General features: G+C 52.1%; 9 protein-coding genes across 9 annotated transcripts; 6 read left to right on the forward strand and 3 right to left on the reverse strand.

The window, feature by feature from the left end:
* Positions 1-40: 40 nt before the first annotated feature.
* Positions 41-1,137, forward strand: AKAW2_11333S (putative fructosamine-3-kinase; the record flags this gene model as incomplete). The annotated part of the gene is made up of 2 exons (XM_041683806.1): positions 41-981; positions 1,041-1,137. The coding sequence occupies 2 exons, from the start codon at positions 41-43 to the stop codon at positions 1,135-1,137; spliced, it is 1,038 nt and encodes a 345-aa protein (XP_041538053.1).
* A 309-nt stretch (positions 1,138-1,446) lies between these two features.
* Positions 1,447-2,398, forward strand: AKAW2_11334S (uncharacterized protein; the record flags this gene model as incomplete). The annotated part of the gene is made up of 3 exons (XM_041683807.1): positions 1,447-1,559; positions 1,615-1,619; positions 1,683-2,398. The coding sequence occupies 3 exons, from the start codon at positions 1,447-1,449 to the stop codon at positions 2,396-2,398; spliced, it is 834 nt and encodes a 277-aa protein (XP_041538054.1).
* Positions 2,399-2,946: 548 nt separating this feature from the next.
* CTK2 (putative cyclin) lies at positions 2,947-4,440 on the forward strand (the record flags this gene model as incomplete). The annotated part of the gene is made up of 5 exons (XM_041683808.1): positions 2,947-3,281; positions 3,349-3,430; positions 3,490-3,618; positions 3,671-3,998; positions 4,055-4,440. 5 exons carry the CDS (start codon positions 2,947-2,949, stop codon positions 4,438-4,440), a joined length of 1,260 nt encoding a protein of 419 aa, XP_041538055.1.
* A 1,357-nt stretch (positions 4,441-5,797) lies between these two features.
* cds1 (phosphatidate cytidylyltransferase) lies at positions 5,798-7,365 on the reverse strand (the record flags this gene model as incomplete). The annotated part of the gene is made up of 4 exons (XM_041683809.1): positions 5,798-5,833; positions 5,899-6,692; positions 6,747-7,119; positions 7,207-7,365. 4 exons carry the CDS (start codon positions 7,363-7,365, stop codon positions 5,798-5,800), a joined length of 1,362 nt encoding a protein of 453 aa, XP_041538056.1.
* A 690-nt stretch (positions 7,366-8,055) lies between these two features.
* AKAW2_11337S (putative DNA repair protein Rad26) lies at positions 8,056-10,448 on the forward strand (the record flags this gene model as incomplete). Its single annotated transcript, XM_041683810.1, has 2 exons — positions 8,056-8,577; positions 8,631-10,448. 2 exons carry the CDS (start codon positions 8,056-8,058, stop codon positions 10,446-10,448), a joined length of 2,340 nt encoding a protein of 779 aa, XP_041538057.1.
* Positions 10,449-10,713: 265 nt separating this feature from the next.
* Positions 10,714-11,107, reverse strand: AKAW2_11338A (uncharacterized protein; the record flags this gene model as incomplete). Its single annotated transcript, XM_041683811.1, has 2 exons — positions 10,714-11,009; positions 11,077-11,107. The coding sequence occupies 2 exons, from the start codon at positions 11,105-11,107 to the stop codon at positions 10,714-10,716; spliced, it is 327 nt and encodes a 108-aa protein (XP_041538058.1).
* Positions 11,108-12,353: 1,246 nt separating this feature from the next.
* Positions 12,354-13,886, forward strand: NAM9 (mitochondrial 37S ribosomal protein uS4m; the record flags this gene model as incomplete). The annotated part of the gene is made up of 3 exons (XM_041683812.1): positions 12,354-12,389; positions 12,463-12,936; positions 13,014-13,886. The coding sequence occupies 3 exons, from the start codon at positions 12,354-12,356 to the stop codon at positions 13,884-13,886; spliced, it is 1,383 nt and encodes a 460-aa protein (XP_041538059.1).
* A 708-nt stretch (positions 13,887-14,594) lies between these two features.
* Positions 14,595-16,319, forward strand: AKAW2_11340S (uncharacterized protein; the record flags this gene model as incomplete). The annotated part of the gene is made up of 1 exon (XM_041683814.1): positions 14,595-16,319. The coding sequence occupies one exon, from the start codon at positions 14,595-14,597 to the stop codon at positions 16,317-16,319; it is 1,725 nt and encodes a 574-aa protein (XP_041538060.1).
* Positions 16,320-17,220: 901 nt separating this feature from the next.
* PDA1 (pyruvate dehydrogenase (acetyl-transferring) subunit E1 alpha) lies at positions 17,221-18,647 on the reverse strand (the record flags this gene model as incomplete). The annotated part of the gene is made up of 4 exons (XM_041683815.1): positions 17,221-17,726; positions 17,792-18,246; positions 18,316-18,449; positions 18,528-18,647. The coding sequence occupies 4 exons, from the start codon at positions 18,645-18,647 to the stop codon at positions 17,221-17,223; spliced, it is 1,215 nt and encodes a 404-aa protein (XP_041538061.1).
* Positions 18,648-18,709: the final 62 nt, after the last annotated feature.

Consider the following 18,709-nt stretch of genomic DNA (forward strand, 5'->3'; position numbering starts at 1 on the left):
CCTTGTTCCATCTTCAGTCGCGTGTGTGTTGATTGAGACGATGGCCCCCGTGCCTGCCACGCTGCTGCGTGCCCTCTCCATCCCTGACCCCGCCAAAGCCAGCCTGTCCACCGCCGGTCTGGGGTCGGGCTTCACAAACACTGGTGCAATACGAGCCACAGTTCCCCGCTCCGATGGCTCAGGGGAGGAAGAACGTCGCTACTTTGTCAAGACCTCCCCGAATGGCGAGGCTGCAGAGGAGATGTTCCGTGGGGAGTACGAATCACTCAATGCGATCGCGACGTCCGTGCCCGGTTTCTGTCCCCGAGCACTCGCCTGGGGCCCGCTGGAGGAAAGCGCTGGGGCAAGCTTCTTCCTAGCAACTGAGTTTTTGGAATTAGGAGGAGGTGGCCGTCGAGGTCGAGGAGATACATTAGCCCAGCGATTAGGCAAATTACATTCGACGCCAGCGCCCCCCGACCCTGCAACGGGACAACGTCGATTCGGATTCCCTGTTCCGACCTTCTGCGGGGACACCAAGCAGCCCAACCGCTTCTGCGACTCGTGGGCGGACTTCTATGCCAATGAACGGCTGCTCACCATCATCGAGTCATCGGAAACCCGGAATGGTCGTGATGCTGGCTTGCGGGATCTGGTGGAGCGGACGGCGCGGACAGTGGTCCCTGCGTTGCTGCGGGACGGACACTTAGGCTACGACAGGGACGGGAATGGACAGGGCATTATACCTGTCGTTGTTCATGGGGATTTGTGGAGTGGAAATGCAGATCGCGGTCATATTGTAGGTAGCGGTCGCAAGGATGACGAGGAGGTCGGCGATGTGGTCTACGATCCGTCGGCATGCTACGCACACAGCGAGTATGAATTGGGGATAATGAGAATGTTTGGCGGGTTTGGATCGGCTTTCTTCACAGCTTATCACAAGATTGTACCGAAAACCGAGCCAGTGGAGGAATATGAGGATCGCGTGCGATTGTACGAGCTGTGAGTTGTCCTCCTGGCTTTCGGTGTAGAACCGCGAGAAAGAAGCTAACCAAACACAGATACCATCATCTGAACCATCATGCGATCTTTGGAGCCGGATACCGATCGGGCGCTGTATCTATTATGCAGAAGTTGCTGAGGAAATATGGAGATTAATGTTTGACCCGGACAGAGTAGCTGCTATTGAGCTCGTTTCTAGAATGCCTTGAGATGCCATCTACGTTGATTGTTCTCTGCTCGTTAAAAGCGACATTCATGCTGGTATCACAATTGAGCTATTCTCTACTCTTATCTTTAGTAGATTACCATTATCAACTACTTCACTGTAAGCATATCTGTCCCTTACCGCATGCGGGGTTGTGATGCCATCAATTAATAAGCCCATGACACCATCCCTTGAGTATAAATAAACAGCCCCTGCCGCCCACCGGATCATCCCATCGTCAATTCCACATCCATCTCACAATGCCCGTCCCCGACGCAGACGTTCACCCCGAAGCTACCGGTGCAGCTAAAGCACTAGTCGACCGACACCAAGCCGAGCAGCCATTAAAGCTGTATGCCGGCTGGTTCTGTCCGTAAGTTCCCCAACCAAAGTACACCATTCCCGATCTCCGACTAATGCCTTCGCAGCTTCGGTATACCTCTCAACCCCCATACCTTCTCACTACCGCATTCGTAACCAACTAATCAATTTCCAGTTCAACGTGTTTGGCTTGTCCTCGAAGAAAAACAAATTCCCTACCAGTACATCGAGATAAACCCCTACCACAAAGAGCCCTCCTTCCTCGCCCTCAACCCACGAGGCCTCGTCCCCACCATCTCCGTGCCCGACCCCTCAACCAACACCTCCAAACCCCTCTACGAATCCACCGTCATCCTCGAATACCTCGAAGAAGCATACCCAAACCACCGGCCTCTCCTCCCCTCCGACCCCTACCAGCGCGCACGTTCCCGCATTTGGATTGACTACGTCACCTCGCGCATCATCCCCACCCTGCACCGCTTTCTCCAGTACCAGCCCTCGACGCGCGGAATCGAGGGTCTGAACCAAGCCCGTCAGGAATTCCTCTCCACCTTGAAGGAATGGGCTAAGGAGATCGACTCCACGGGCCCGTATTTCTGGGGCTCGGAGGTGTCGCTCCCGGATCTGGTGCTCGCGCCGTGGGCGTTCCGGCTTTGGGTGTTTGATGAGTTCAAGGGCGGATTAGGGATTCCGAAGCCTGGGGAGGGAGGGGAGGATGAAGAGGTTTGGGGAAAGTGGAGGAAGTGGTTGGAGGCTGTGGAGGGACGGAGGAGTTCGAAGGAGACGACGAGTGAGGCGGTCCATTATCTGCCCATCTATAAAAGGTATGCGGATGATAAGGCGCAGAGTTGGTTGGCGCGGGCGACGAGAGAGGGAAAGGGGGTTCCATGATTTATGATCAATGATTCCATGGGTATATGAGACGATAGATCCATGCTATCACGCTGTGCTTTGGAACTAAGTATAGTCTCAACAACCTATATACAAACTATATAGTCTGCTCCTACTCATGTGAGCTTCTAGAGGAAAATTACTAGAGGTATTCCGGGTACTCAGTTGGTCCAGGCTACATCTGACAAGGAAATCAATTAGTTCTATCAAATCTCCTTCAGACATGGATCCCAACTTAGCCTGCGCTAGCCATACAGTATTGGGTTGAAGTAGATAGGATTGGTATTGATAGTAGGCAGAGATACTTCAATACCACTCCTAAGCGAACAGAAAAGCTAAGTGTGGGTCGCTAAGCTAGAAGCTCCAGATTGTAACCATGGCTAGTAATTAGTACCCACCACTGTTATCTGCTAGATTGAGAGCAGTTTGTTTTATTTACAATAATGTCAAGATGTTCACTGTTATGCAACTACACGGGTTAGTCATCATACCATACTGAATTTCGTAATTTATGTATTGTAATTCTTCTTTGAAAATGCGCCCGTCACATGACCAGCCGGCCAATGGCCGTCGTCGACTCCATCAGCAACAAGAAGCATCCCATCAATTCCATCCCGACCAGAGTTTCCCTGTCCAGCCATCGCTCATATATCAATATCCCCAGCATGGCTCCCGACAAGAAGGATGAAGCATCCTCCCCGGATGCTGCCATTCCCGACCCGCCGCCCATCCACCCGTCCTTCATCCAGGTAGCCAAGCCGTACATCTTCGAGCAGACCATTCAGCGATGTATTGCCGCGATGGGAGTCAATCCGCTGCGCGAAGAATCCCTTCGCTTGCAAGGCGTGACCTGGATCGATAACGTCCGCCGTGTGCTTTACCTGTAGGTGCCCATGCGCCGGATTATTCACTGCTTCCCAAAGCTCAAAAATAGCTAACCAGGTAGTTAGCCCGATCCGCACTTTCAACACGGCTGTGGTGTACTACCACAAGTTCCGACTTGTTCATCCTGACAACGAGTATAATTATATGGTACCGCGCACTTCATGTCCCCTATTGTATCACTTGACGTATTGTTGACTTTGATCCAGGACGCCGCTGCAGCTGCGCTCTTCACTGCCTGCAAGATCGAGGACACGTTGAAGCGGTCCCGGGAGATTGTTTGCGCTGCGTATAATCTCAAGCTGCCGCCGCAGGAGCACATGGCTCCTGATAACCCGGTATGCTGTGTAGTTCCGACCTCTCTCAAGAGGTGCATGCTAATAAAGGCAGGTCTTCGAAGCACACGCCAGAGGCATCATCGGCCTGGAGAGACTGATGCTAGAGGCATCCGGCTTCGACTTCCGGACCCGTCATCCGCAAAAGACGCTCATCAAGCTCGCCCGACAGTATGGGCTGACTTCGCAATCGGAGGTTTCGAACCTGGCGTATCGCATCTCGCAAGACCTTTATCGCACGTACGCGCCTATCAAGCAAACGACCTCCACCATGGCCTTCACCTGTTTGGAACTGGCAGGGCGGTTACTTGACCAGCGAATCGAGGCCGTAGAGCAAGGCGTTGACTACGCGAACTGGAAGACGAGTCGCGAGGAAGTAATGGGTAGGACCGAGCCGCCTTCCCTGCTTTGAATCTCTCAAGGCTAACCCAATCGAAAGAAACCCTCTTCGACCTCCTAGAACTCTACACCCACAACCGCGGACACACCACCGTCGGTCCCCATTTCCCAGCGGATCGCTTCCTCACCGTCCGCATTCCACTAAACACCGAAGCCGAGGCCCAGAAACTGCCCCGGTACACGAACTGGGTTCCGGAACCTCGCGAAAGCAAGGCCACGAACGGCGACAAAGCGACCAAGGACGCCACCGCTAAACTGCACCCTCTCACTCCTGTTGCCGCTAATGGCGACCGTCCCAGGGCGACTGAGAAAGGCCGTGACGGCGCCGTGCGCTTCATGCTGGATCCGGAGTGCGCTGATGCCGAGAAATCCCACGTAGCCGCGTATTTCAAAGTCGAGATGGAAGAGTACGAGGTTGAGGAGTGAATTGGTTCAGAAACACACACTCTCGATTTCTCATATATCAGATGAATATTGGGTTGCGTTCCCGCTGCAAGGACCGTGCATCGCTCTGCATGTGTTACTAACGCAATGCATCCCGCATAGAGGCCCGCTTCGTCTGAGCAGGCGGGGTGAATCACCGAGCATGGTCGTTACTCAGCGGATCTCACCCAGACGAGCGAGCACATCCGCGCTCTACTCAATCGTTGATCGAGTGATGGATGGCCCTCGGACAGATATCTTCAAGCGACAAGGCCGGAATGTGACTCCTGGTGAGCGAGCCCACTGGTGGGTTTTTTTCGTGCGCCGTGCGCCGACATATTGAGTACGGGAGACACCCAGACAGGCCATCAAGTTCCTGGTTGATCCGTTGGGTTCATTGGAATTGATGACGGAGGGTCACGAGGAGGATGGAACCAGTCCATGAGAATATGACTGCGCCTATATAGAAGTGCTCTAATAACACATCGCATAGATAAAAGACAAAGTGAGGAATATATTGGATGCAATGTATATTACTATCTATCTATACGGTCAAACTTCTATTGTTATATGTTGTACGTTAGTATTATAAGTGTTATGTAGTGCAAGTGCAGTCTGAGTAGCTGAGACATGCGTATCTGATCAGCAGGCGGGTAAATGTTGAGATTATAACTTAGATATAACATGACGGTGACACAGTACGAGCTGAGGTTGTCGTTGACCGCAATTTCCTGTGTTATTGTCTTGTTTCTTACACTATTACATTCCTCATTTCTTATCACAAAACAAGAGCATATCAGGAGAAGAATACAGCAATCGGAAAGAACTTCAACGAAGAGAGAGAGAGAGAGAGAGAGAGAGATGGAGGACAGGAATAAAGAAGATAAGATGACTATAACTACCATAGTATGTGTCATGTCAAAGTCATGTTGCAGGGTTCAGTAATTCGTATCCGTGCTTCCCTGCTGCATTCCAACCCTCACCCTCCATTTGTTTTCACCTATGCCTGATTCCTGCTTCCCCCCCATTATCGCCCTTTTGAAAAAAACAGGTATACACCAATGAACAACAACCCCCAATGCAAGAGCAAGGAATAGTAAATATAAGTAGCGAAAGCGTGATAAATACATGCATGCATGCAGGGTGCTGCACATTTCCAAAAGAAAGAGCTTCCCGGTACTGTCCTCACGAGTGAGAGAGCATCCCGGGAGGCTAGAAGACGTGATTAGAAAGGTGTATAGATGGGACATAGCTCATTTTTTACCCTCAACAGCAACTATAGAGAGAGAAAGAGAAGGATAGGATTTTCGTCACGGAGATCCGTCGGATCAAGGGTGGGTCGATTCATCATACCTCCACTTTAACGGCGGAGCTCGGTGTTGATACAATCAAGGATCTGCAAGTAGGGGAAATGAATTAGTTATGATTCCAAAACGCAGACAGGGTATAAGGCTGGCTTACTGTTTCAGAGACAGTACCCTGGTTGTACAGGTACTTGCTCAGGCCCCGGACGACCTCGAGCTGCTCCTCGACCGTCAGACCGTTGATGGCAGCTTCAATGACATCTCCGACGCTCGCCTTGAACACGGCGATGAAGCTGTGGTAGTACATGTACGAGAAGAAGCCCATGATGAACTGGCAGTCCATGCGGTCGGTGATGCCACCATGACCCGGGATCGACTCGCCAAAGTCCTTGATCTTGAAAGTACGCTTAAGACCGGAAGCGAAGAAGCCGCCAAAGGGAGCAATGAGGGAAGCGAAGGTGGCGAAAATCAGAATATGGAACTGGATGGGCTCGATTTGGAAGGTCTTATGCATGCCGGTCCATTCCGGGACATGGTAGGGCTGAGGCACGAAGGCCGGGTTGGGCGAGCATTGAAGACCCGTCAAGACGTTGGCACCCAGATCATTGACGGGGCAGATGAAGTACTTGTAGCGCATCAGGATGTTGGTCATGAAGTAGCCGAAGATGATGGTGCAGATCCACGCGCCAAGGAAGCCCTCGACTGTCTTCTTGGGGGACAGCTGGATAAGCTGGGTGCGACCAAAGGTGATACCGCAGACGTAGGCAAAGATATCGTTCGTGATGACGAGAGAGGCGGGAAGGAAGAACCAGATCATGCCCTCGAGGATGTTGTTCATGACAAAGTGGGCCTGGACGACGATCAGGTAGAGCGCCATATGCGTCCATGCGAACTGGGTGAACTGGAACCGGTACTGTCCTTTCTGCAGGGAGGCGACGAAGAAGACGAAGCCTAGGAGTACCTGTCAGCAAGACAATAGGCGAGAGGGAAAATAAATAAACTGACCCATAACATAAAGAGTGAAGCTAATGAAGCGGTGGTGAGTAGCCAGAGGCAGCAGCACCCGGTCCACCAGAAGCACATGCTTGAAGTAGTAGATGACGCTCTCTCCGTATAAGAAGTACATGGTTGTAGCCAGGAAGTACCAATTCAGCGACTTGGTGAAGCGGAGGTTTTTCTCCTTACTGGGCACGTTGGCAATGGCGATAACCTCCTTGAACGAGATGATCTGGACCGCGGTAACGATGCCGATGATGTAAATGTGGCCGGAAAACATGGCCACGAAGAAGCCGAAAATCATCACAAAGGTCCATATCGTACGTGTAATAAAGGTCTGTTTCTTCTTTTCGTAATCGGACAACTGAGGTTTCTCGGATTTCTGGTTCGTCATGTCAGCTTTAGTCTAACAGGTTTTAAACAGCTTCACGGGGGTTTCCGGGAAGCTCGCAGTAGCTAGCTCTCTCACCTCCTCGGGAATAGTGGCAGGCGCGGTGACGCTGCCATCTTTGGCCGGGCTACCGGGGTCGGAGAGGACATCGCTGGCATCCGAGATGCTCAAGCGGCGACCTTCAGAGGAGTTGGACATCCGACGTGGGAACCTGACGTTCCGACGCGATTTGGACATGACGGGAAAGTTATGTACAGGGGAGCAGGGGAGAGCGACGGAGCACGGCGGCTTCTCGAGATCGTATGGCTGCGGGGAGAGTAATCAAGCTCGGAATTTGACCGACCAGGCGAGACGCGCGAGCGCAGGAGACAATCGAGTTTGGTTAGGAATAAAAGAAAGGGAGACGAGACGGAGCAGGCGAAGGAGCAATGATCGTCGTCTAGCGAAAATTCATGTGAAATAATAGCGACCGGGGGAACAGCGGGATGGAGCACGAGCGGTGGGCAACTAAAGTAAGTAGTAGATCAGATCCCCAGGAGGAGAAAAGAGTTGAGGGTCTTGGAGACTATGCGAACTGCTGTGGATCCGGGTCAATTCAGGATGTCACCAAGGGAGAAATTCGACGGTGGGAAAAGGTGCGGGTTGGTCGGAGTGAGAAGGAGAGAGAGAAAGTTGTTGAAGAGGGAAGAGAATGAGATCCCGTGAGGCAGCAACTGGCAAGCAACAAACCAACTTTGAGAGTTCCATCTGGATTTCTCTCTCTCTCCCAACACGACGTCAACTTTTCCGCATCCCGCATTTCTTTCCTTCCTTCACTTTCATTTACTCAACATTCATCCTTCCCCCCAATAACTCAACCAACTAGCGCTTTCCATTTTTCAATCAATCTCCACCCTCTCCGTTCATGGCGATCGTCCAATCCAGGGCATGGAAGATAACGACGATGATTTCTTCTCCGATGATGGCTTCGACGACATCCCTCCCGGTACTTTGTTCCAATTGGAGCAGAACGCTTATCGCGCAACTCAGGCCCCAAAACCTGCCCAACAACAACATCAACAACCACAACACTCAGTCTCTGACGTAAAGAGATCGTCGCGACCCTTTTCTGATCCGAACCGTGGGGCATTTTCTGATAATGCATTCGTCTCCAACGCTTCCTTACAACCTCCTCCTGCCTTGCACACCGGGTTGAGTAACGACTACGATGTGTGGGATATAGGGGAGCTGGATGCCGAGGTTCTGGACAATGGGGTCCCAATTCAGTCAAACGCTGCACTGGATCAGGCGGCGACTTTTGCTACAGCTCAGCATCAGCCAAATGCTGCTGCTGCGACGGCCGTGGCAGAGGATGACTATGGCGATCTACTGGACCCCATGGAGGTCGAAGAAGATGGCGCCTCTCATTTTCAGGACCTACACAGAGCTTATGCCGAGCTTAGTGAAAAGGTAGTTGTGCAAACCACCATCCTTGAGTTTATGTGACCTAATCATCTCGATAGCTAGCTTTAGAGAGCGCGCGACAAAAACAAATGGCCGAGGAGCTGGCTGCAGCCAGATCAATGGCGGCAACGAAAGCCGGCGAGATCTCCATCATCCGGGCCAACCAGGCCAAACTCATCGCCGATTATGACCGCCAACTGACAGCTCTGCGAAAGGCAATGGCGGACGAGATAGCGAAACATGAGGAGGAGGTTGCGGCGGCTCGTGCGGAGGGCAAGATGTTCGCCACGGAAAACGCCTTTTTGAGGCAAGATTTAGCAGAGGAGGCCATGCGCGCCAATCAACTCAAGGCAAAAGGTCGAGCAGAGGAAAAGGCACCACCGGTGACTCCCAAGAAGTCGAAGGTGCTACCATTCCGCGACGGCTTCGACGATGATGAAATTCTCGCCGTTTCTCCTAGCAAGTCAGCACGTTCCCGGCGAACCACACCACTCATACCGGGAAAAAGGAAAAGAAAGCACAGCCAGGATACCACGACACCCTTGCAGTTAAGTCCGCAAGTGGAGCCAGTGGCAGCTGATTTGGCCGCAGATCTGTCGGACGATGCAATGCTAGATGCTGTGCCGGATAAAGCTCAGATAGGCGCGGTACCTAACATTGTGAACCCCAGCATTATAAAACGCCTCATGAACCACAGAACACACCCGGATGAGAAGCCTGATATCGAGGTCATGGCTGGATTGGCATTCCCGTCAGAGCCACAGCGCATGCTTTCCACCATTCTTTTGGAGGAGACTGAGAAGCTGAACCTTGGGAACTATATGGTAGAGTACGCGCGGGCGATCATATCGTTGTGGTCGCGTGCGTTGACAGAAAAGTTCTTTCAGCCTATCCCGATGTTCATTTCCATCATGCACTACCTCATATCGGAAGACCTACAAGCATTCGATCCCGACTTGTACGCACACCTAGTGCCGGTTCTGCAAGTATCCGCGGAAGTCAACGCAATTCCCCGGTTCAAGGCCTCGCCCGTCTCCCGACAAAACCTAGGCCAGGCGCGGAAGACTCCCTTATCCGAACTGGAACCGCTGGTTGATTCGACCAATGTTCTTGGCCTGCTGTATGACATGGCATGCATTCGGATGCACGTAGGACAGGATGTGATTGAGCTGTGGCGACATGTGCGCTACGACTTTGTGCTGACAATGCTGAACTGCTCGCAGCGCATTGACGACATAACACTGATGTTAAGCTTACTTTCAGCCAGCATCCGCGCTGATTCATTCGGTCCCGTCCAAGATACCGAGCAATTTCAGCTCACCATTGAGAACTACATCGTGGATCGCGTCGCCAACTTGCTAAGCGAACCACCGCTGCTCGACGAAGGACAGGAGCCGTACAGTCCAGATGAGGTCTGCGGCATGCGGCAAGAAGCATTAGCCTTCCTTACCAGCGTCGCTTTCAATCCCCGTATACCGGACAGCACGCACGGCAGCATGGTCATCGCATCCCATCCCACCGCACTGGCGCGATTAATCCGGGTGATGCATGATGAGTTGGAAGCTCTTTATACACAACCACCGGAGAAGGACCTCCACGCGGCCTTGGTCAACGGACTCATGTGTCTCGTCTATAGCGTCATACAGCGCCATCGCGAGCAGGCAGATCTGCAGCCCAAGTTGTCCCGCGTTCCTGGAGGGAAGCAAAAATTCCTGGTGGTCATGACACGATTAGCGTTCAGCGAAGGCCTAGTGCTAGAAGCAGGGATCGACGACGATACGGTTGAAATGGCCCATGACATCCTCGATGATGCCGTAACGCCGCAGGAAGCTGAGGCGCTAGAGGAGGCATTTCCGAATGCCAAGCGGGAGGATTAAGCTGCTGCCTGTAGCTGAGGCAGATTTGATCTGCTGATATGAGTGTTCACGGATAATCTATGATGCTTGGATATGGAGAGGTGGATGTTTGAATATTTATACAACGATACCAACGATACCAGAGTAATGATATACGATATAATATGATAATGCAAATGTCCCGTCTGTTGAATAAATTCCAGCTACCAATGTATTCATAGGCATCTAAACATCCACCCCGGAATCCTAATTATAAATCCAGTTACGGTGGGTTTGTACTTGTGATCTATTTCCCGCGCAATGGCAAGAAACTCACCCAGCAACAAGTCGACCGCGGACGTGGGGAGTAGCCATGTGTGTTGCGAAACATTGCCATTGATGACTCTGGGAAGTATTCGCGGAGGTCGAAGACGCCGATGTTGGCGTACCGAGATGTAAAATGTAGGGGTTTCGGGGTTCTGCGTGCCTCATGAGGACCTTGATGTAGGCGGCATGGATGGCTGATGTGACGGAGAAGCCCTTTTTGCTTGCAGGCTTGGACGTAGGCCGCTGTGGTCTCTGGGGTGAATGGATGCTCTCTCTCTGCCTCATTGCCCATTGGTTTAGTAAAGTGGGTATTCTCATCATTCATGGATCAGAGGGTTCTTACTCAGGTTGTCGTGTAAACTCTGTTGCTCCATGCTGTCTTTCTTTGTTGACTATCTGCAGTGCTAGTATGGAATATAGTGTTACTAGGTCTTACACTAATGATATATTTCACAGTGTACTTTCAGCTACGCGCCAGTGGTGTCAGTATTCAATGTAATGCCATAGTACTTCCGCCGTTGCTGGTTTGCTTGCGCGGTGGATGCCGGCACTATATATAAAGACGGAGGAGTTGAAGGGTAGATCCGTGAGATGATCAACAAGGATGAATTGGTCTCCAACTGAATACTACAGGAGGCGAAGAACACAGAAGAGAGAGAGGCTGGGAATAGGTCACGAAGAGGTACTGCTGTAGTAGAGCGTGTTTGTTACTATCCACCGTGTGTTGTAGTCGCAGCCGGAGTAAAAGATTCCCATTAAGACTGAGTAACCGCCGGATTGACTACTCATCTAAGCTCTATAATCTACAAGAAATATACGAGTCAAGTAGAGACAGTATCATTTCCAAGGTTCAATGGGAAAGAGTCGATCGAGCACTGCTTACCCCAGAATATTACAGGAAGGGTAGTCTAAAAAGGCAGTGATGGCGAACAACAATGATAAGTGCCACCACCAGACAGGACATACGCGCCGTACATAGCAGTAGGCTGTGCGTGTGACAACTATCCTTTGCGGCAAGCTGAGCTTCTCGCAACAAGAGACACTACTAACACTTGTCTGACGCGAATCCCAAGTCTACAACATATTTAATTGCTACATAGTGACTACATTTGTTCTCTTCCCCATACCCCCGCACATGGCGAAGAAATGATGAAAAGAAATGAGATTCCACAAAGTGGAGGAGTGCCAAAGAATACGCCTGTCAATGACCCGAAGGCCGTTGAACGGATTGTTCCGCCGCGCTGTGCAATGCAGGGACCAATCCGTGGTGGACCGCCTTCTTGATCGCAGCCACCCAAACAAGGTAAGTATGAAGAAAAGAAAGGAAAAAAAGATTCTAAAAGGTGGGCGGGCGAGCGAAGATTATATACCCGTCGGTGGAGGCGGTGAAGAAACGCTAAGAGTAAGCGAGCTTGGTTCCGCCAATCAGAGACATAGGTTATTAGAGGCACTTGATGCCTCAGATAGATGGCATCAAGCCATCACTCCCACACGTGATTGATATCACGTGCGCCTGCGAAGTTTTGGGCGGCCGGGAAAGCATGGGAAAAGAGGCCGACGGGCAGCGAGACAGACAAGAAGACATCTGCTAGCAGGCCATACCCTGCCCATCTCGCCATCATGAGGAACAGGGCGACCCAGCATCTGAGCAAGCCGGTATGAACATATTCATTGCTCTGTTTCCTTGCTCATCTGGCCGCAATTGCTAATTTTTGTATGCTTTGCTTAGAAAGTCCGGCAATCATGGAGCAAATGGAACCTATATAACTTGAAGCGGTTCTCCATCAAGAACCCCATGTTCCGAACCCATTTCCAGCAAAAATGGGATGCCAAATCGATAGCCCGTGGATATCATGGTGAACAGGTCTCCGAAAAGCACTGGGTGCGCATGTTTTCTCCCCGCATTCGCAGCGTGATGCCCATGGATCCCGCCAAACTGGCCAAAGACGATGGTTCTGCCCTGTCCGCCGGTCGTGGTATGGGTGTTGAGCCGCGGCCTGATCCAGCCGCGTACTCTAAAGTCTCGAAGCTCGAGAGAGTCGAGACCGATCAACTAGACAGACCTTTTCCCTATACACAGGCGACTTTTGCTCCCCTAGAGCGCCGGCTGGATGTGGCCGTCTTCCGGGCTATGTTCGCCAGCAGTACGAGGCAGGCGCGGCAATTTGTCATTCATGGAGCGGTCACGGTCAATGGAAAGAAGGTGAGTGTGCCTGGGACGCTGCATGGTCCTTTCCATTTAGGCGCTGCCATTGAAAGCTGATCGATTACGTTTGACAGATGAGATACCCCGGTTACCTGCTCAACCCTGGTGATCTGTTCCAGGTCGAGACCGACCGTGTCATGTTTGCCACCGGTGCTCCGAAGAACAAGTACGACCGGCGCGCGGCCCGTATTGCTGAGAAGGAAGCGGAGAAGGCGACAGAAAAGAAGGCTGAGGAAGCCGAGGAAGAGGGTGAGGCCAAGGAGGAGGATAAGCAGGAGGATAAGCAGGAAGTCCAGTCCCCGCGCCAGACCTTGCAGGCTCTGCTGTCTCAGGCCAAGAACATCATGGCCGACAACAAGTCGGTGCTTCCGGCCAAGCGGAAGCAGGAGCTGCGTGGATTCCAGAAGGCCGTCCGTCGTGTGCTGTCTCGCTCTGATTCAAACGTTCTCGCCGACAACCTGGAGGCTCAGTTTTCCGAGCTGACTCTGCTACTCAAGGCCAAGAAGGTAGAGAAGAAGGAAAGTCAGGATACCACAGCTGCCAATTCCGAGAAGTCCACCAACACCAAGGCCGCTGCTGAGGCAGACAGCGAGTCTCAGCCCGGTGATAAGCTGTCCGAGGCATTCCGCCAGGCTGCTGAGAACCCCGAACAGGAGGTGGACACGTCCGAGTTGACCGACGAGGAGTTCCAGATTCTTCGTCGTGCCCTTGTCCAGATGCGTGATAACCCGATCGACCATTCGAAGCCGTACGCTACGCCCTGGCGGCCGCGGGACTTCATGAGCGCTTTTGCCACGATCCCTCGCTACTTAGAGGTGCACCCTAAGGCTTGTGCTGCCGTTTACCTGCGCCACCCTGTGGTTCGTCCGGGCTTGTCGGAGGTGCCGTCGCCCTTCAGTCCTGCGACTGGAGCGCTGGCATACCACTGGTACCTGAGACGGCGGTAGACGCATGAGAAATGCTTGTACTAATTAGTTGCCCCCCTCTGTTTTTGTTCTTTGGGTTTATTTTCGCTGTTCTGCGGGCATGTTCCACAGTCTTATTGTATTACTGGGTCGCTGGTTTGATTGTTTCTTAGATCTTTCTCTCTGCATTGTCGGTGTGCTCACCGTGTATCTTTATATCTATCTGTCTGGTCCTCTGTTGATAGGAGAGGGTCAATATCATGTTGCAGCGGTGTTGGAGCAGGATGATCACAAATGTAAATCACCAATGAAATATATCCTCACTTCTTACTATAATTCCCACTCTTCTATATTTAACTAATCCTATACAGTTTGATTATCTTAACACAGTCCCCGTATGATCTTTTTGTCTACCATTTTGACGCGATACCGCATGTATTGTATACCTGCCAAAAAGGGAAGTGACTATGGTGGTCGGCTTACCGTCAGCTGAAAAATACACGCCGGGCCCCGATCGGCGGGGGGCTTTTCGCCTGTCAACCCTCGAAATTGCAAATCCGACCGAGCAATTTTCATTTCGATTTCGACCTCGACCTTCGACTTTCCTTTTCCTCTTTCTTTCCTCTTCAATCTCCAGCACGCCGGCAGTGCGTCCACTGCTGCTGCTTCATCCCCATCGTCCTTTTTTGCTATTTCTTGTCCTCTTAATTATACCCCGCCAGTCGCACAGACAGTCCAGTATCACAGACCATGTCAATGTATCCCTGGCATGGCTCCACGAACAATGCCGCCGCCGCCTCTTCTGGACCTCGCATCGACTCCCCCTCCTCCACTACTCAATCCTCCCTACAAGTGCCTGGTTTACGATGGCTCCCGTCTATGATATCGCGCGCAACACCTCTTCCCACCTTGTCTTCTTCCAATCTTCGTATAGCCCAGCAACAACAGCAGCAGCAGCAGCAGCAACAACAGCACCCATCGCCGCAGCCTTCCCAAACACCACCGCAGCCGCAGCCGCAAACTGCCCTCTCCCATCCTCATACCCATTCCCATCCACACAATCACCAACCAGCACGCCCGCAAACCCGTCAACCTGGACCAGCCGTTATCGATTCGCGATCACAACAACCACTGACTGAGACCCTTGAAAGCGAAGCTAGTGACCATACGGATCCCGGTGCGCGCGACCCCACCCACGCCGACGCTCTCGCAGATCCCGATTACGGCACATCTCCCGATAATCTGGCTGGAACGAATATTTCCCGACAGTCCGGACATAGACCTACAACTACCGCCGGGGTTATGCCTAACGGCACCGCGGCTAATCGAGCCGCACTCCATGCAGCAGCAGCCAGTGTCGTTAGACCCTATCCAATGGAAGACCATGACGACGATCCCGATGGCGCGCCAAACGGCGATCGGTCGCGCAAGCACGGAAAACGATTGACCACCCTGGAAGAAGTCTCGTTGTTCAACATCTGCAACCGGCATGCGAGCGAATTCGGACAGCGCAGTAACCTCTGTAAATGGTGGATGACTGTTACAGAAGAGTTCACCCAGGACCAGGGTCATCCATACTCGTGGCATTCGGTACGCCGTAAGGTGGAACTGGTTACAAAACAGCGGATGAAGTTCCTCGACGAGCAGCGCGACAAGGGTGCGGACGCGAGCGAAGACCTGTCGAATCCCCGGTGGCGGGCAGCAGTGGACGCATGGATTCCTACATGGAGGAGGTGGGAGGACGCAGAGGCCCGGCGGATCGAGAAGCGCGATTCGCGCAAACCGAGGAAGAGGAAAGATCGGCCATGGGATACATGGACTATGAGTCCCAGTGACGAGTGGAAGGGTACAGCAAGCCCGCTTCCTACTGTCAGTCAGCACCAACCTGGACCAGTGACTCCTGTTTCGCAGAGCACAGTGCGACTACCCCCAGGGTTCGATAGTATGTTTTCGAATCAAGGACTACAGACCCCATCTCCGGCGATTAGTGTGCCGGATGGGCTTGCGACACAACAGCGGGCAACGCCTTCCTCCACTCCAGCAGCAGCAGCAGCAGCAGCAACCACAAATATTCCACCATCAGGGACGGATAATTCTATGATGAGCGCTATGCTGGAGACACTGGGAAAACTGAATCGTCACCTCGACTCGGTCAATACCCAGCCTACCTCATCTGCGCCCAAGAAACCGACGTCACCCTCCAGATCCCGTGCTCGCGAACAGCGCCAGGACGCTCAATCAGCGGAACTCAACACAGCTACACATGATCCCCCTCCTGCGTCCGTCGCACAACCCGGACTCACGCACCTATCTTCCGACTTCATCAACAAACTTAAAGATGAACTCCGACAGGAAATGCGCGCTGAAGTGCGTGCCGAGCTAGAAAAAGATCGAGCCACACTTGAAGAGAAACTGGACTCGGTGCAGCGGACGCAGGAAATGATCCTTGAAATGTTGAGACAGGAGCCTGCTTGAGAACTTGGTTTTTCTTCCTCTCTCATTTTCACTTTCTTATTTTTCCTCTCATATTCACTATATCCTCTTGCTTTCTGTTTAAATATTCGTGCGTCCTCTTTTTTTTACCAGATGATACCCATGGACGAGTATGTCGACTATCTTATATTCTATCTCTTTTTATTAGCTTTCTTTTCTTTTCCTATACTCTTTGACTGCTGCAGTACGGATATGTGACCGGACTGAGTGACTGACTGCTGGCAATATCCTTTCTCTTCTCATTTCATATTTATTTTCTTTCCATTTTCATATACTATTCACTATGACCTTTCGGGGCAACAATACATATATACAACCTACCTATACTTTCACCACACAAGTTCCATATCTGTAGGACGTTGTGTTTACTCGACACTATCGACAGACATCTAAGCTCCCAGAGGCATTACCCCCTAACTTAATGCTTTACAGGTATAGACATACTAGCTAGTAGGAGAGGACCTGAAACTTCAAGATATTGAAAGCTTGGAGTAATGCAAAAAATATAAATAAAAACAGAAAAATTTCCCGGGCTAAATTACATAGTAAACATATCCATGGTATGGATGCCTTTGCGTAGTAAAGTAAGTAGTAGGTAGGAGCCTGCCAAATCCCAAATGGTCTGGTTGCGTGATGTGTGTGCGTGCGTGCGCGGTCTAAACTTTTGTGTTTTCAAACAGAGAGAAAAAACAAAAGGATGACCTACTTCCTTCACTTGCTCCTCCTTTCTTCTTCCTTTTTTTTTTTTTTTTCATTCTTTCCTTGTCATCATCATCCAGAGTTCTTGCCAACTGAAGGTTCATTTCTTCACACTGGAAAATAGGGAGCCTTGTGTTTTTAAAGAAACATATCTAGATTTGGATTGGAGTGGTTATGGGTATATCTAGTAGTAGAAGGTCTCGTCGACAGTGCGACCACGCATCCACTTGGGCTCGGAGCCACGGACGTAGATGTCCTCGAAGAGAATGCGGGGGGTGTTGTCGGGAAGGGGCATCTTCTCGGCGATGGCGACCTCCTCGTCGACGTGGGCACGGGCGGCCTTGTCGAGGGACTTGAGCTCGTCCTCGGAGCAGACGTTCCAGTCGAGGATCTTCTGCTTGAGACCGGCGATGGGGTCGTTGGTGCTGCGCATGCGCTGGATCTCCTCACGGCTACGGTAGGTGGTACCGGGGTCGGACATGGAGTGACCACCGTAACGGTAGGTGACGTACTCGTAGACCAGGGGGCCGTTGCCGGCCACGGCCCAGTCCTTACCGTACTTGACGGCGGCCTTGGTGGCCAGGACGTCCATGCCGTTGACCTTGATACCAGGGATGTACTGACCACGCTTGTAGTACTCGGTCAAGGCGGAGGAACGAGCGGCGGAGGTACCCATACCGTACTTGTTGTCTAGTGGAAGATTATTAGCTATGCCTGTCGCGACGAATGGTGTCGGAGGAGGGAAGTTGACTTACTCTCACAACCGAACAGAACGGGGAGGTTCCACAGCTTGGCCATGTTGAAGGCCTCGAAGACCTGACCCTGGTTGGAGGCACCATCACCGTAGAGGACGATGGAGGTGGTGGGCTCCTCGTTGTACTGCTGGGCGAAAGCGAGACCAGCACCGACGGGGACCTGAGCACCGACGATACCGTTACCACCGTAGAAGTTGGGGGCGAACATGTGCATGGAACCACCCTTTCCGTAGGCGATACCCTCACGGCGACCAAGCAGCTCACCGATGATGGAGCGGACGGTACCACCACGCATCATGGCGAAACCGTGGCAACGGTAGGCAGTGATGACCTTGTCGTCGCGGGTGATAGCGTGCTCGATACCGGTGGCGACGGCTTCCTGACCGGTAGACAAGTGGCAGAAACCTCTGATCTTCTTCTCCTTGTAAAGACGGTCGGCGGCCATCTCCATACGTCTGAGCAATAGATTAGATCCTGCATGAGGCTTGTGGGAGAAAAAGCAAAGGGCCTAACGGCGGCCATACCTCATCGAAACCATGTCGTAGTACATCTGCTTGAGCTCCTTCTTGGTGATCTCCAGGGTGTACGGGGGAGGGTCGATCTCGTAGGTCTCGAAGCTCTCGTCGGAGAGGCGGACAGTGAAGGGCTTGTCATCCTCCTATAGACAGATGATAATCGCATTAGTTGAGGCCATTGCGGAGGTCAATCCGGGATATCCAGGGAGCTCTCAACGAACCTGGGGGACATTTTCAGCATGCGACGAAGCGGCGTCGGTGGTGACGGAGCGACGAGCAAGAGGAGTGAGGGCCTGACGCCTCAAGGGCGCGGACTGACGGACCGCAGCGCGGAACAACATGATGGACGAGAGGGAGGGTCCAAACCGGGGAGGGTATAGAGGAGCTGGAGGAGAGGAAGGGA

Source organism: Aspergillus luchuensis, chromosome 1 (genome assembly GCF_016861625.1).
Source record: "Aspergillus luchuensis IFO 4308 DNA, chromosome 1, nearly complete sequence".
NCBI classification, from domain to species: Eukaryota; Fungi; Ascomycota; class Eurotiomycetes; order Eurotiales; family Aspergillaceae; genus Aspergillus; species Aspergillus luchuensis.